Below are 16,135 nucleotides of genomic sequence, written 5' to 3' on the forward strand. Positions count from 1 at the left end.
CAAAAACAAGCCACTAATCCTGAATTAACCATCCCTATCTACTATTCAGCACAAACAATTTTTTACAGTCTGTGCTCACCTCCAAAGATATAGTCCGTTTCGTAATCACAGTGCTCTAAAACATTCATCGCTTTCACAAATCATTCAGGAAACTACACTAGCAGCCAGTTCCACACGTCAACTTAAATCCATAGCGACGTATTTCCAGAACCACTTCATATTCTCCCGTTTAGATACCCCTGTCGAATCCAAATCTCATCTCAACCTGCATCAAACCCCTGTCCTCCTGCACTGATTATCCACCGTAAGTATAAGCAGATCCAACTCCATAACCCCAGACCTCGATGTACATACTTGAAAAATATCACTTCTGCAACCTGCACTCTCGCTCCAATTCGCCACCCATGTTTCACCTTTATCGTACCCATTCCAATCTAAATTTTTTACGTAGAGCAGGGAATCGAGCCACCTGTAGTCAAAATACAGCGGCTCCGAAGTCAACATGGTCAGCAGCATTACAACGTCACAATCATCATCGCAGACAGCCATCGAGACGTACAGATCATCGAGTAAATTGATGAAATTCACAATTTTTTACAGTCAGCTTTATTGTACTCAATATCTATCTAGCTGAAGAGCAGAAACTTTGCTGCTGTCGGTCTGCCGGTCTTTGGGGAAATGAAATAACCGTAAAGGGTAGAAGATCCTGTTTTGTCTTCCCGTTTTTGTTGTAGTTTCTGAGTGTGTTAATCCACCTGAAACCTAATGTTTCCCTTTTTTTATAAGACAACGGAGAAGGGAAGATTATGTCCATATTCTTCTGTTAACCAGACGGAAAACAATAGTGGCCATAGTGATGACGCCACACATCACACTTGTTTTGTGAAACAGGGTCAAGAAAAGGAAACCACAACAGCTGAGGCACTGTGGTTCGATGCTGTAATGGTACTTGCATTACGTAACCATTACGGCACCTCACCTCAACCTCTCGATACCAGCAATATTCTACTGTGTTTCTCTAAAATAGTTAACATATTTCTGTGACAACATTCAGATTTGGTTTCATTAATGTAGAGGTAATTCGATACGTCGATTATATTGCAATGATATTATTCTTATGTGTATTCTTTCTTTTGTCAGTATGATCTTTGACGTACTTGTAACTCTGATTTTTGGGGGCGTAAGCTGTTATTAGAGAGTCAAGCTTTGCTCGTCATGTTAAAAAGACGCAAATTGTAGTCAGTTTATGAAATGTGCACTTTAATAGTGAGGAAGATATTTTCAAGTATGTTTTGTATTGTGAAGAGATGTTTTGGAACGAGTAACGTGATACTGCAACAAAAGTAATAAAAAGGAAATGTAACTTAAATTCGGAATGCTGATTACTTTTTTACATCACTATTGTCCTAACTTGCAAAAGTTTCATCTTCAAGAATGGTTTATGAAACACATCTATAAAACTTTTGAATATCGCAGAATAACACCTAGGCCTCTTTGCATCCGAGCTTGGAACCATTACTACCTAGATTTTCGACAATTGAGCTATGAGTTTACAACGAGACCAGCGTGGGAAACACGAAAAGATGAGTGCCTAGTTTATCCATTATTTCAATAAATGACTTTACTAACTGATAACGAGGATAATGGAACGTAGTCGAATTAAGTGGAGTGATGGTGAGGCAATTAGACTAGGAAATGAGACACTTAAAGTAGTAAAGGAGTTTTGCTATTTGGGGAGCAAAGTAACTGATGATGATCGAAGTAGAGAGGATATAAAATGTAGACTGGCAATGGCAAGGAAAGGGTTTCTGAAGAAGAGAAATTTGTTAACATCGAGTATAGATTTAAGTGCCAGGAAGTCATTTCTGAAAGTATTTGTATGGAGTGTAGCCATGTATAGAAGCTTTCGAAATGTGGTGCTACAGAAGAATGGTGAAGATTAGATGGGTAGATCACATAACTAATGAGGAAGTATTGAATAGGATTGGGGAGAAGAGAAGTTTGTGGCACAACTTGACCAGAAGAAGGGATCAGTTGGTAGGTAGGTAGGTTGGTAGGACATGTTCTGAGGCATCAAGGGATCACCAATTTAGTATTGGAGGGCAGCGTGGAGGGTAAAAACCTTAGAGGGAGACCAAGAGATGACTACACTAAGCAGATTCAGAAGGATGTAGGTTGCAGTAGGTACTGGGAGATGAAGAAGCATGCACAGGATAGAATAGCATGGAGAGCTGCATCAAACCAGTCTCTGGACTGAAGACCACAACAACAACAACAACTGTGCTCTAATGATACCTGCCACATAATATGACTTTGTCATTGCCCGAAAATGCAATATTTAGCTGTGTGAGCAACACTACAATCATAATTAATTTTTGACCTTTGTTGTGGTAGGGTTGTTGGAACGCCTCAATAAATTCTCATTATTTGATATTATGAAGAGCCCAGGAACGAAGCAGATAGAGGGCAGTAGCTTGATGCCAATTTAATATTTTCATTGTGTAGACAACTATGCTTATATTTGTCAAGTAACAATTTTAAAAAAATCACAAATACTTTTGCCAGTTTTGTAAAAAAATATAAGCTCGTTTACTCGAAGATACATTAACTATCATACATAATGTACTTTTACATTGGACAGCACAAATAAGTTTCTCAGAATATTAAGTATCTTTGGTCTACAATCACTTGCACTTCAACGTAGCGAAAGTAGCACTTTCTTTATTTAGGAAGCAAAACTCAGTCTTTTCCTCTTTGGAATAAATAGAACACAGACGCTTTCGTAGCCACAGTACGTCCACCGGACCACTCTGTAGGTGTGTCGTCCACCTGCGAGCACTGGCTGTAAGAAGGAAGCGCAGTGCAGCCACCACGGCTACGCCCTGTAATCTATAGCGTCGAGGACAGCTGCAGTCCTGGCGATCAGCTGCTCCTTGTACTTCCACACGGTGGTGTCGGTGAGCACGTTGGTCCGGTAGTCGCTGCACGTCTTCTTCAGCTGGTTGACGCAGTCCTTCCTGTAGTGGTGCAGCTGCGCCGCCGCCGTCGGCACCGAGAACGAGTGGCAGGTGCCGAGGCAGTGGAGCGGGAAGTGGTTGTGCAGCGCCAGCACGCTCTCCGTGTCGTGGAAGCACTTCACGAACTGGCCCGCCTTGGTGAAGTTCTTGGCGCGGTGCACGTGCTGGAGGATGTGCATGTGCGGCGGGATGTCTGCGAACCAGCCGTGCTCGTGGTCGGCGTCGTCGAAGAAGTACACGTTCCGCACGTTGAACGAGTCCGGGTGCTTGCTCTTCGTGGCGTCGGGCTGGATCGAGCGCATGAGTTCGTGCCAGTCCAGCGCCTCCACGGGCACGATCACCTCGTCCGTGTCCAGCAGAGCTATGTAGTCGTACTTGTACATGTTTCTGTACAGGCAGTCGTTGTACGGTATGACCTCGTTCTGGCGCTTGTGGACGAGCTTTCTGGTGAGGTACATGTGCTGCAGCGGGTGCACGTTGGGCTGGAAAGCGGGCAGCGTGAGCGGCTTCACGTCCACCTGTCCCGTGCCTTCGTAGTACCTGAGCAGGCGGCTGATGTTGGGGTGCGTCTGCAGCTCGTACAGGTACACCTTGTCGGCCCCGAGGATGCCCAGCAACTCGACCCACTCGACCAGGCGCAGGGTCGTGTCTGCGTGCTTGAAGTCCAGCCCCTTGACGCACACGGCAAAGCGCTTCTTCCTCTCCGGCTTCTCGTGGACTATCCGCAGGCTGGTCGTGGCCGTATCGCACTGGTTTTCTACGACGGACACTACCGACGGCACTTTAGACTTGTGAGATTCCGGCACTCTGCAACTGATCAGGTACGGCTGGAGGATGCCTTGTTTGTAGTTGCCCCACTTTGCGTTCCAAATGTACTTGTACTCGTAGACCTGAGAGAAAACGGGAGCGTTCTCCCCTTCGAACCAGAGCTGGCACGTCAGTTTGGTTTTAGGCTCAATCCTGTCGATCATACCGATAAGCCGAACGGTCGGCGCTTGCTTGTTTTGCTTGCGAACGTCGACGTATGCACTGAAGAGATAGACGGTGCCGTTGCTGGTCACCGTCCTCTGCCAGTAAAGGTTGTTGAAGTCCAAGTCTAGAACACTAGGAAACTTGGCGCACGTCTTGTTCAGCTGCAGCGACTTGCCAGAGTATTTGGTCCAGAATTCCAAAGGGACGTTGGAGACTTGCTTCATAGCACCGTACAGAAGACTCGGTGGTACTGTGTCCTTCGCTTCCTGCGCGGCTTTGGCGGCGGCGACCGGCGTGGGCGAGTTGGCGAAGACGACGCGCGCCGAGGTGGTGGTGGTGGTGGCGGCGGCGTCGGGCGACAGGGGGCTGCGCGGCACGTGGAAGCGCACCACGCCCGTCGCCGCCACCAGCCACACCACCACAGCCGCCGCCATCGTCCTGCCCACCCACGCCAAGTGCCATCTGTTCATCCTCCTGCAACAGAAACGAGCAACGTTAAAGATTTCTCGCAAGGAAGGAGGAGGCTTGCAGGTTAGTGGACCGTAGGCTACGAGACTGAACAGTGTGACACATTGGTTGAGACGTTAGACTTGTATTTTGAAATCTCCATTTGAAAACCCAGACATGTCCTCTGGGATTTCCCTCAATCGTTTAGGCAAATACTGAGGTGATTTCTTCACCAATCCTATCAGCAGCTGAACCGTATATATATATGACAATTAAAGTTCACTTTGGACTAGGAGGAATGGAATGTCGTATTATCACAAGGCCTTCTTCCCCTTATCGCAGATGTCATCACACGTATCAAATGGCTCTGAGCACTATGGGACTTAACTTCTGAGGTCATCAGTCCCCCAGAACTTAGAACTACTTAAACCTAACTAACCTAACCTAAAGACATCACACACATCCATGTCCGAGGCAGGATTCGAACCTGCGACCGTAGCGGTCGCACGGTTCCAGACTGTAGCGCCTAGAACCGCTCGGCCACTCCGACCGGCCACACCTATCAGTGAGGACATCAGATTCATCAGTGGCATGACAAGCTACGCCCCTACACATCTTTCCCCTCATCTCCCCTCCCCTCCTCCTTCCTTTAGTCACGTATCAGTACTTCACAGTCCCTTAAAATGAAACAACCAATCACAATGTAGTCCCCAGGGCAGCAATCTTAGCTGTGCTCTAAGTATCCAAACAATTTGAATTTTTCTGCGTTTTGTTGAAAAGTATTTCTTCAAAAAACTACTCTCACCTACGCAGACAAACAAACAAACAAACTTTAAAAATGAATTATGCAAATGGGGGCATATTAAACAATATAATCAACTGTGTCTTCATTCTTCGCTGAAGAACTGTTTATGTCAAACACTGGACTGTCTTATCGGTAAATTCCCAACTTGCATCTGTAAATGTCATTGGAAACTATGTAGCATTCGCCGTTGAATTTGAGAATGACCACAAAACATATTGTCAATAATAGTTAAAAACCAAAGTTTGGTTATTCAACGCAGTTAACGAATCAGAAATACGAAGTTGCCAAACATCAGTTTTACTTCAACTGCTATTCTGCAAGACTTCGAAATGAGGAATGAAATCAAGTATTGCGTTATGCCTCTGTTCTTAGTTTGCTTACTGTACAATTACATAGTGTGGGACACAACAGATATTCAGATTAATTATATTCCACATCTAAATTGTACTGTGACACTTTTCGAGTGTCACAATCTTCTTCCCATGTCTGAAATGACTGCAAAACAATGTCAACAACACGAAAAATGCAGTTTAATTCAAGTATAACAATGTTGTTTTACACAAACACACTCACACTCACACACACACATTCACACATCTGTCAAAATGGTCTCTAAAACATAAATTTGAATTATAGAGTAAGTGTCCCAAAGCTATCGCCCAAATAATATGCTAAACAACGTTTTACATTACAGGTTAGGCCTAAGAGAGAAAGGTACTAAAACTAACCTGACTGAGCTTATAACTACAGAAAATACATGTTAGCCAAAATATTATACTAAGCAGGCAAAGACCCAAACAAATAGGCAGAATGAGTTACTGCCAACTATTGCAAGAATCTAATTAATTTCATTATTTACGGCTACTCTTCGTGTAAGGCACAATGTATCGTCATATTTAAATTGTTCTACGATGCTTGTCAAGTGTTACAGTGGTATCTCCACATGTAAAATATGCATAAGGTGTTGTCATTTCAATCAGAGGAATTGTTATTGGTGATCCATAGAATGGACTGTCATCACCTTAGAAAGCACCAAACAACTGGGAAAGAAGAGACTGTATCATGCTCTACACTAAAAAAATACTGTACATAATCAGTAATTACCAATCGGAACTATGGACCAAAGCCCTCTACAACGTTCACAAAATATATTTCATATAATCAACCACAAAATAACAGCAAATCTAATCAAAACATGCAAGTCAAAAGCAGACACACACGCACACGCACAAACACACACACACACACACACACACACACACACACACACACACACACACACTGCATAACATTGCATGTATGTAAATTCTGTAATGCTTGGTCGTTAAATGTCATGGGTGTGTGTGCACTCATTGTTTGTATGTAAATAGTGTGTAAGAACATTCGGGGCATTGTTGTTTGTGTCAAGAATGTTAACACAGACCATAAAGTATGTGGTTTTTATCATTTTACAACTTATGGAGCTTTGTGCTCATTTACTCTTGTAGTATTCTTATAGTGGGAAGGCTCAGTTGGATGATGACATGCATACCTCTCAGAAGATTTTAACGTTTGACCTGTTCTGGAGCAATATTAGCGCTTGATACTGGTCTTAAAGCCAAAATTGCAATTGCGAAATAATTTCTACAGCCAATGGCTAGTGATGTCCTTTAAAAACTTGTACATGAAATTTGGCAATTTGTGGTAAGTTCTATGGGACCAAACTGCTGAAGTCATCGGTCCCTAGGCTTACATACTACTTACACTAACTTAAACTAACTTACGCCAAGGACAACACAGACACACCCATGCCAGAGGGAGGATTCGAACCTCCCGCGCGGCCCTTCTACGTGACTGTGAACCCCAATCATGAGGAGTTAATCATTTACATTAAGCTTACAATCTCGGCTTTCGCAAAAAATTAGATTTAATGAAAATGAATACCAGACTTTGTTATCTATTCTTGATTATGGTTGCCCTAACTTTTGAATTTCTTATCAGATTATATCCTACGTGTAGCTAATCATCTTGCTCAGTCCATATTCCGTGCATATTACTCCTATCCTTTCCAACAATATCTGACTGCAATACTGTGATGGTTTTTTTATTACATTTTTAAGTATGATTATTGTTCATACATAGATCATGGTAAATATGTAGTGACCATGAGCGCTGTCCAACATGTTTGTTGTATGTCTCCCCTATGCTTGGATGAACTGTCACAAAAAACCCTGGAATTTATTCTAAAATACAATTTTGGTTACAAGTATTAATTTTTAATGAGACAATGTTAAGTACTGCCAAAACAATAGTCTAATCAATGCCTTGCTGCCTTGTCTAACATTCTAGCCTTTCACCATCGGCTTCAGCCACATGTGTATATGCCATACGTATAGTACACATACATGTGTTGCAATCTCTGCTGCTTTACACTGTATGACTCCAGAGAGGACGTTAAATTTATCTGTGGTATTCATCTGTATGGTATCACATTTGGTTTAGAAACAAGTTGACAAAAATACTGCTTCTTTGCAAACTATTTCTATTCACCCTGCCTGCCTATGCCCTGTCTCACTTCTCCTGCAGCCTCACACCTTCTCCCTCTTTCACTTCACACCCTCTCCTCCTTCCACCTGCCTCCTCACACTCTTTTCCTTTCGCAGCTGACAGCAACCTTTCTCCACCCCTCACTTACCTCCTACACCTCTCCATCATCCCCACTCTCAGTGTCTATTTCTTCCTGAGTGTCAATCTCACCTGTCCCTCTCACCCTGTTCATGCCCCAGTGCCCTCTTTCTTTCCATCTCCCCCTTCCTCCTTCTCTGTCTATTACCTCTTCCCCCTCTCTGTCTGTCCATCATCTCCCTTCCTTTTACTGTCTATCAGCTCCTCTGCCTTTCTCTTCTTTTCCATTCCTTCTCTCTATCTGTCTCCTCCTTCTCCCCCCCCCTCTCAGTTCATTATCTCCTCTGCCTGTCTTTCAGTCCAAATTCTCCTGCCAGACCTCTCTTTCCATCCCCTCCTGCCCCTCTCTTTATCCACCTCTTCCTTGCCAGCTGTCTCTGTCAAAGCCTTCCTGCCCCCCCACCCCCTGCCCATTTCAACATTCTGCCAGCTGTGTTCATAAGTACTTGTAACCCCTGCGAATCAGGTGATAAATCAGGCCGATATTACTTCCACAACATAACTGTTGCGCATGGCAGCCTACGTGTGAGGGGTTTGGAAACCATGTTTTGCCCCTGATATATAAGATGCCATGCAAAGCAGGTGTCTGAAGCATGCTAATACTACACCAATACCATTTCCTGTTGTGTAAGGCAACTTACACATCAGAAGCTGAAAAGCCGTTTCTTGTCCCTGATGTATAGGGTGTCCTACAAAACATTTCAATAAGGCGTGCAGATAAAACACCTACAAAACAAGCCATTCATGCACGGCAGTATTCACGACAGGGGTGAAAGACCGTTTTTTGCTTATATGTCCGCTCCCATGGGAGTTAGGAAGTTCTAACACTCACAGTGCTGATACTCGTGAAGTGTTCTGTTTGTGCGTCAAATTTTGTTGAAGTCGATCCAAGGTTTTGGGAGGAGATTTTGGACATAGTCACACACTTTCTGCTTTATATATAGGTAGACTATCTTTTTACCCACAGCTCCACTGACATTTATTACGTCACATATACTGCACACTTCTCCTCCTCTTCCTCTCTCTTTATCTACCACATCCTCCATCCTCTCTCATTCCAGACCTCCCTCCTCCCTCTCTTTCCAGCTCCTCCTCCCTCCTCTCTCTCTATCCACCTCCTCCTCTCTACCTCTGTCTCTCCATTTACTCTTTCCTCCATCTGTCGATCTCCTCCTCTTCCTTTCTTTATCGACCTCCTCCTCCTACATCACTATCCTGCTGCTCCTCCATGTATCTCTATTCAGCAATACTGGTCTGTGCATGTACTACATTCCGATACCTCCTGCACAACATGTGGGTCCTGCAGGGCAGCTGAAAGGTCAAGCATTACCAACCCTTTACACCATCACTCCTATCGGTGCTAGGTGCTTGTCTCCCCTGCATCACTTCTTTCCATATAACGAGTTTGGTTGGAATAGATCCAGTGGTTAATGTGGAGATGTAAAAAATACGCACAAACATATATCCATTTTTTTACTGGATGTAGCAAACACCGAAAACGCATGAGCGGAAAAATCTAATGATAAATATCAATTTTTTTATTTATATGACAGATATTATCTGATTTTTGTAAGCACCCATTACGATAAGTGCAACGCCTGCTAGTTCAGTGAAGGAAGAAATATGCAGGCAGGCTTTGATGTTAACGACATCGTATGTGTGTTTCTTCACTCCCTGAAATTGTACAGAGGCATCAGTACGTCATTGACTGTTATGCTTTAGTAGTGACATATTTCAGGGGAAAGGAAACTGTCAAGCGGTGATCAATGCCAACTTCTTGTTAATGTCCCTTTAATGTAGTGTACTCTTAAGAATAATCAGCAGTGCACTGAAGTTTCTAGAGCTGTTGTATAAGGAGCCAAGATAGGATAGAGAATTCACAGGAAAACTTCGTCTGACACCACCACAACAACAGAGAGATTAAACACAAAAAAGATAGCAGAGCACCAGCGAGCGTTTGATTGAGAATCCAGTAGTAATACAGGTGACTGCTGCGCCAAATATGCGTCTAGAAAGCACAGCGCCAACGAAAGAAGTAAGGCGCGAATTACATAGATAAAAGCTTCATAGTAGAGTTGATATTAGCTCTTAATATACATCAAGCCAACTGGATACAATGTTCGCTCAGACAGTGCCGTCCATTTAGAAATGCAAATCACGGCACCGTTCAATTCGTCGCAACAGAAGTACTCCATCGCGACTGCCGTAATTAGAGCATCGATAAACCATTTGGAGGGTTACGAACAGAAGTGACATCGAACTGCACTAAACAAGAACTCAAACTATATGAGGCAATTTGTCTAAATTTATTGAAGAACTCTTATGTAAATATCCTGATACGAGTATATGAAGGGCTTATTTCAACACTGGTGCAAGTCCATTTTTGTGCATTGTGAGATACAGAGTCGTAAAGTTAAATGAGCGCTGAAAAATATGCAGTTGAGATACCAGAAATATTCACGCATATGGCGTCTTGCTAGGGATGAACCTTTCTTTCCGTCTGTTTGGATCATTAATTGCAGAAGCATTATAGGCAGAAAAGTGGAGGTAATGGACTTGTACCACTATTGAAATAAGCCGTTCATATGTGCTGCACAGCACGAACACGAGATTCTCGCTTTGCATTAATTGACCTTAAAGTGCGAACATTTCACGTTAGGTTTGTCCATACTGTTATGAACATCCATTAAAAGCACAATTTACTATAACCAGTAACTTTTTTTTTAACACTGTGAGTATCGGAGGATTATCCTCCATGGATGATTTGTATGCATGACTTTTGGATAACCTATGGCACTATCTTTCACTGACCACCCGCTGTTTCTCCAATCGTATGTACATTAGATACACTTTCTGTTAAATGAACTAAGTGAGCTCATTTTATAACAAATGTTGCTGTTACGGTCTTCAGGTTAAATACTGCTTTGATGCAGCTCTGCATGCTGTTCTGCACTGAGTAAGTCTCTTGATCTATGTGTAACTACTGTAATCTACACAGTCTTGAACCTGCTTACTCGGGACACGGCAGTGATATGCTATTTCACTGGCCATGCCCGTGAGTAGCAGCCATAATCGGCCATTGTCATGCTGCTGAGTGCAGCAAGTCATCCAGACGGGGTGATAGGGTGGAAACACAGTGCGACAAGAACGAAGCGTCTGGGTCGTTCTGGAAGCTCGACACAGGAATACATCCGTAAAAAAAAACCAACTTGAGACGCAGTCTCGGTGGGAAGACACCCCTTAGCAGCTGTCGAATCGACTCCTCGCTGGGCCTGAAGAGTGTGAGAAGAAAAGTAGTCCTGTCAAAAAATATGCGAAATTTACTCCTGAAATTCATCTTAACTGTGTTGGGTATATATGTACTGCCTAAAGCGACGTATGAAAATATGTGCCGGACCGAGATTCGAAGTTATCGCCAGCGGTTGCCTCACCACTTGGGCTGGCCGAAGTCGCTCGTCAGACTGGCATCACACGCCTTTCTATTTGTTCTCGTAGATTATTAATTCATTTAAAAATAATTTTTCGAATAGACAGAGTGATCGCAAAATTATTACAAGAAGGGTTGAGAGAGAGTTTATGCCTGAGGAACAAGTGTGGAGCATCGAAATGTCAAAACTGTGTATGTTATAAAAAGTGACATGTCTGACTTTACAGCCTGCTAAGAAGTTATAAACTTGGGTCACAGACCGTCATGGCTATCAACTGAGTATGGACCTGTAGCTGATGGCAACTCAGACCCAGTGGTTCGAGAAGCGCTTTGGTTCAAATGGCTCTGAGCACTATGGGACTTAACATCTATGCTCATCAGTCCCCTAGAACTTAGAACTACTTAAACCTAACTAACCTATGGACAGCACACAACACCCAGCCATCACGAGGCAGAGAAAATGCCTGACCCCGCCGGGAATCGAACCCGGGAACCTGGGCGTGGGAAGCGAGAACGCTACCGCACGACCACGAGATGCGGGCAAGCGCTTTGGTAGTCCATCTGATGTTTGCAAAGTAAACATATGGACAGTAGCATAGGAAGTGGCTTTAATTGATGTTTGCAAGTTATACTTTTGACTGTTACAGCACTCAGTGTGACAATATAACATATGGCCCACCTCAATCAGAAAATAATGGTACTAGAATGAAAGGCTACAGAAAATATCAATGAAATGTGAGCTATGAAAATCAGCTGTTACACAACCTACATCAGTTTGAACCTACTAACTGTATGCAATTTCAACATTTTGTTGCTGTAGCACCAGAAACCCTTTTACTTCATGAACAGTTTATTACAAATCTGTCACAGATACAGTGAATATATTTTGTCGACTAGTTTCAAACTGTCTGATTCGTTCTCAAGCCTGATACACTGAGGCTGCACTGAAAGTACCTGACCGTAAGTGCTGTTTGATTGTGGCTTGTACAGTGGGCATATGTATACTGTGGTAGACTCACAGAGGAGTGAGCTCGACATTAACGTCACGGTGTGATACACGTGTGACCGTAAGTGCTGTTTGATTGTGGCTTGTACAGTGGGCATATGTATACTGTGGTAGACTCACAGAAGAGTGAGCTCGACATTAACGTCACGGTGTGATACACGTGTTGGCAGTTTTAGACGGGTGTCGTTACAATCGAGCTCTTTCAGTGCAGCCTTAGTGGGTCGAGCTTGAGAATGAACCAGACGGTTCGAAGCTAGTCACCAAAAAATGTGTACTGCAACTGTGACAGATTTGTAATAAACTCTTCACTACAAACTGTAGTCATAATTTGGTCCCACTCTACAATTTTTACCCTCCCGCCCCCATACTGCCTTTGGTTACCGAACCGACGGTTCCTTGATACCTCACACCACGTCCTATCAACTGATCCGTTCTAGCACAAGAAAACACCTTCTAAATTAATGTTCTAATTTTATTGGAATATTTTTTATTGTTGTTTTATGTATATACTATGTACCCAGCACCTTACTTTTGTACTGCATATGTGTAAAATGATACCTATAACTCAACAGAGTGTCCGGAAATGACTCTGTTACATATTATTTTTTTGAGACTATAACAGATTTACAATCCATTATTCCGAGATAGCAAGTGTGGATATGCAGTTTAGAGACACTATTAAGGAAAGTGGTAAAGTTTTTTATGATCAATAAGCAAGGCGAACAATCGGTCGTAACGTAGGTCAATGTTAAACTGCGGAAGTGTGGGCGAGGCAAGCGAGATTGTAGCTTGCGCTCAAATGCACTTGAAATGGAGTACCAAAACATGTGAAAAACAGATAATATCCGAATCGATATTATGCGCAAGGATGCGTTTCACCAGAAGAAATTGGGAAACTGGGAAATCGCGTCACATCTGTGTAGAAACCCTATCAATCTTGAGCTCATCTGCCGATGGTTCCAAGTCTGTACTTTATAAGGTCGCCAACTGTCCCTCACAATTTTACCCCTTTTAGCGAGTAATCTTTGTTAATCGAGAGCCCCGTTAAGCCCTTCCTTTTTTCCTTCGTTTCGTCACTACAAAGACAATGCGAGTTATGATTAATTGTGACTTTCATTGCAGTTTACGAAAATTATGAGTGAAGGAAAAATGATCTTCACCGTCTGGGTTTGAAGACACTCGCGCTACCTGAGACATGCGACACCCGCCATTTTTTGCCGGAAGTGATGAAGCGCCCGGCCTTGGCGAATTAGCGGCTGTCCTCCAAGGCGACGGCGTGCAACACGGCCCAAGCGGCGGCACACCGCCCGACACATTTCCTTTTTGGTGCCGTAGGATTAAATTTTCGACGAATCCACTTACCTGCGCAGTAAGACAACCTACTCATTAGCCTACAGTAATCTGTATTTCCGTAGTCATCGAGTGTTCACCATTTCTCGATCAACCAGGCATCAGGAATCGTTCAAAGTGGCTGTTGATACCTGCGAATCAGTTACTGTTCGCACTTATTCAGGAACAGGTACCAATCAAAGAATGTTGCGAAACACATTTACTACACTCGCGCTACAAGAGACTGCGTGGGTTCTGACAGAGGAGCGTCAATGGCAACTCGTGCACCTGTAACAAGGGCCATACATGGAGCCACCAATAATTTATGCAGTCAAATCCTGACGAAGGATATATCCGAAGATCCTAGGAAGTTCCGGTAATACATAAAGTTTATGAACTGATCAAAGTCTCTCGTGGATCCGACTGGTGTCGAAACTCATGACAGCAAACAAAATCATAAATTTTAAATTAGGTGTTTAAAAATATTGTATATCTAGCGATGAGGATGCAACTGTACAGAAAGGTCCTATATTCAGTATTACTCTATTTTAACTGCGTTTCGTTCTAACAGCTATAAAATCTTAGGAAAAGCGACTAACAGTCTGATTTCCATATCCATTAGTAATACGTCACGGTCAAATCCTATGAAGGGGCGACATTATACTAGATGCACAATTCCCCGCATAATAATGTTACGCGTGGCTTTTCCGTCAGCAGGACTATTCGCTCTGTTGGTGACGGTGCCTCCGCAAAACACTGTCACAGTGGGACCACTTCCCAGGTCGCCGATGTTCTCGCCGGCGATGGTCGCCTGAGGCAGTGCGAAACGAGATTCGGCGCTGACCGCGCCGCGACGCCTTTCATTAGCAGTCCGCGCTTTCCGGTCACGTCATCACTCGAACGCAGCTAAAGGAAAGCTACACACGGGACAGCAATTCCCTGGTCCGGCTGCTACCCTTGGACCGATGATGTGCGATGACCAGGATGTTGCACGGAGTCCATTTCTCGTTCTCGGATGGCAGGCGCACGCGTGAAGGTGTTGCGATCAGCTCAGTGCACAGTACGACTGTCCTCTGTTGTGGTGGTCAGACCAGAAACCTGACGGCGAGGATGCCCGCCACCACATCCCTATGCAGTCCAACACTGGACCACTGTCAACTCGGAACGTTCCACAAATCTGGATATTGCACGATTCGATCAGCTGGCCAAATGGAAACCCGTAAGGAGGCCCCATTCAAACACTGTCAGGTGATGATGACGCAGGTAAAGCAGCATCTCCGCGCTCTCACACTGATTGCTCAACACCTGACGCTGTCACTTTACCAGGCCACGTAACAACACTAAACACGAGTAACACTAATGAACCCTGGTGGCTATTCTGTCTGTCACACAGAACTGCAACTTTATTCAGTTACAGACAGGCCGATGTTGCGTACGTATACTGACATGCGACCACGTCTTCTGGGCGTTCCATTTTTATTTTCAGTCACTTCATTTGGCGCGGCCGTCCCTTGTTACCTAACACTGTATAGTGTATCAGAATCGTTTTCCCCCTTGCTATTCCACTCATCAATTGTATACACATGGAAGTGCTATGGTTAAACCTCTCTGTGCATACGACTTTCTCTGACTTTTTGTATCAAGGTCAGTTCGCAAAATATACGTTGCTTGATTTGGGGGAAGGTGTCGAACAGTAAGGTCATCGGTCCCTTCGGGTAAGGGAGCGATGGCGGAGGAAGTCGGCCATGCCCTTTTGAGGGAAACAGACCGGCATTTACCTGAAGCGATTTAGGCAAATCACAGAAAACCGAGCCGGCCGAAGTGGCTGTGCGGTTATAGGCGTTGCAGCCTGGAACCGCGAGACCGCTACGGTCGCAGGTTCGAATCCTGCCTCGGGCATGGATGTGTGTGATGTCCTTAGGTTAGTTAGGTTCAACTAGTTCTAAGTTCTAGAGGAGTAATGACCTGAGAAGTTGAGTCCCCCATTTGAACCATTTTGAACAGAAAACCTAAATCAGGACGGCCGGACTCGGGTTTGAACCGTCGTCCTCCTGAACGCGAGTCCAGTGTGCTGAGTGTGGTAACCACTGCGCCACCTTTTTTTTTTTTTTTTGTTTTTCGGGCGCCCGAAGGGAGGGTTGGGCGGAGTCGCAACCCGAGGACTGGCCAACATGTCCCGTTCTCGCCCTACGAAAAAGGAAAGCGTGGGGAACGTGGAGCAGTGGGACAACGAATATCGTTTATTTATTTATTTTTCTTCTCGTTCATTTTTATTTATTTATTTTTCTCATTAACGCCACCAAGACTACGACGAAACCGGGGTGAAACGAGGAGGAGGGCGCAGCAAGATGTCAGGCAAATTAAGTTTATCAACTTATAGTTTTACCGAGAAGAACATTCAGATTACCAGTGAATGCATCGGTTCTGAGTGTGGAAGACACGGGGAGCAACTCTTCGTGACAGGAACA

At 44.1% G+C, this 16,135-nt stretch overlaps 1 protein-coding gene across 1 annotated transcript in view; it reads right to left on the bottom strand.

Annotated features, from left to right (window-relative positions):
- Nucleotides 1-2,460: 2,460 nt before the first annotated feature.
- LOC126355724 (uncharacterized) overlaps nt 2,461-16,135 on the bottom strand; it is a 138,606-nt gene continuing 124,931 nt past the window's right edge. Inside the window, exon 3 of the mRNA XM_050006092.1 lies at nt 2,461-4,463. Coding sequence (XP_049862049.1) covers nt 2,876-4,463 — 1,588 coding nt within the window. The 3' untranslated portion in view covers nt 2,461-2,875. The remainder of the gene's footprint in view (nt 4,464-16,135) is intronic.

The sequence above is a fragment of the Schistocerca gregaria genome, chromosome 3 (genome assembly GCF_023897955.1).
Source record: "Schistocerca gregaria isolate iqSchGreg1 chromosome 3, iqSchGreg1.2, whole genome shotgun sequence".
NCBI lineage: Eukaryota > Metazoa > Arthropoda > Insecta > Orthoptera > Acrididae > Schistocerca > Schistocerca gregaria.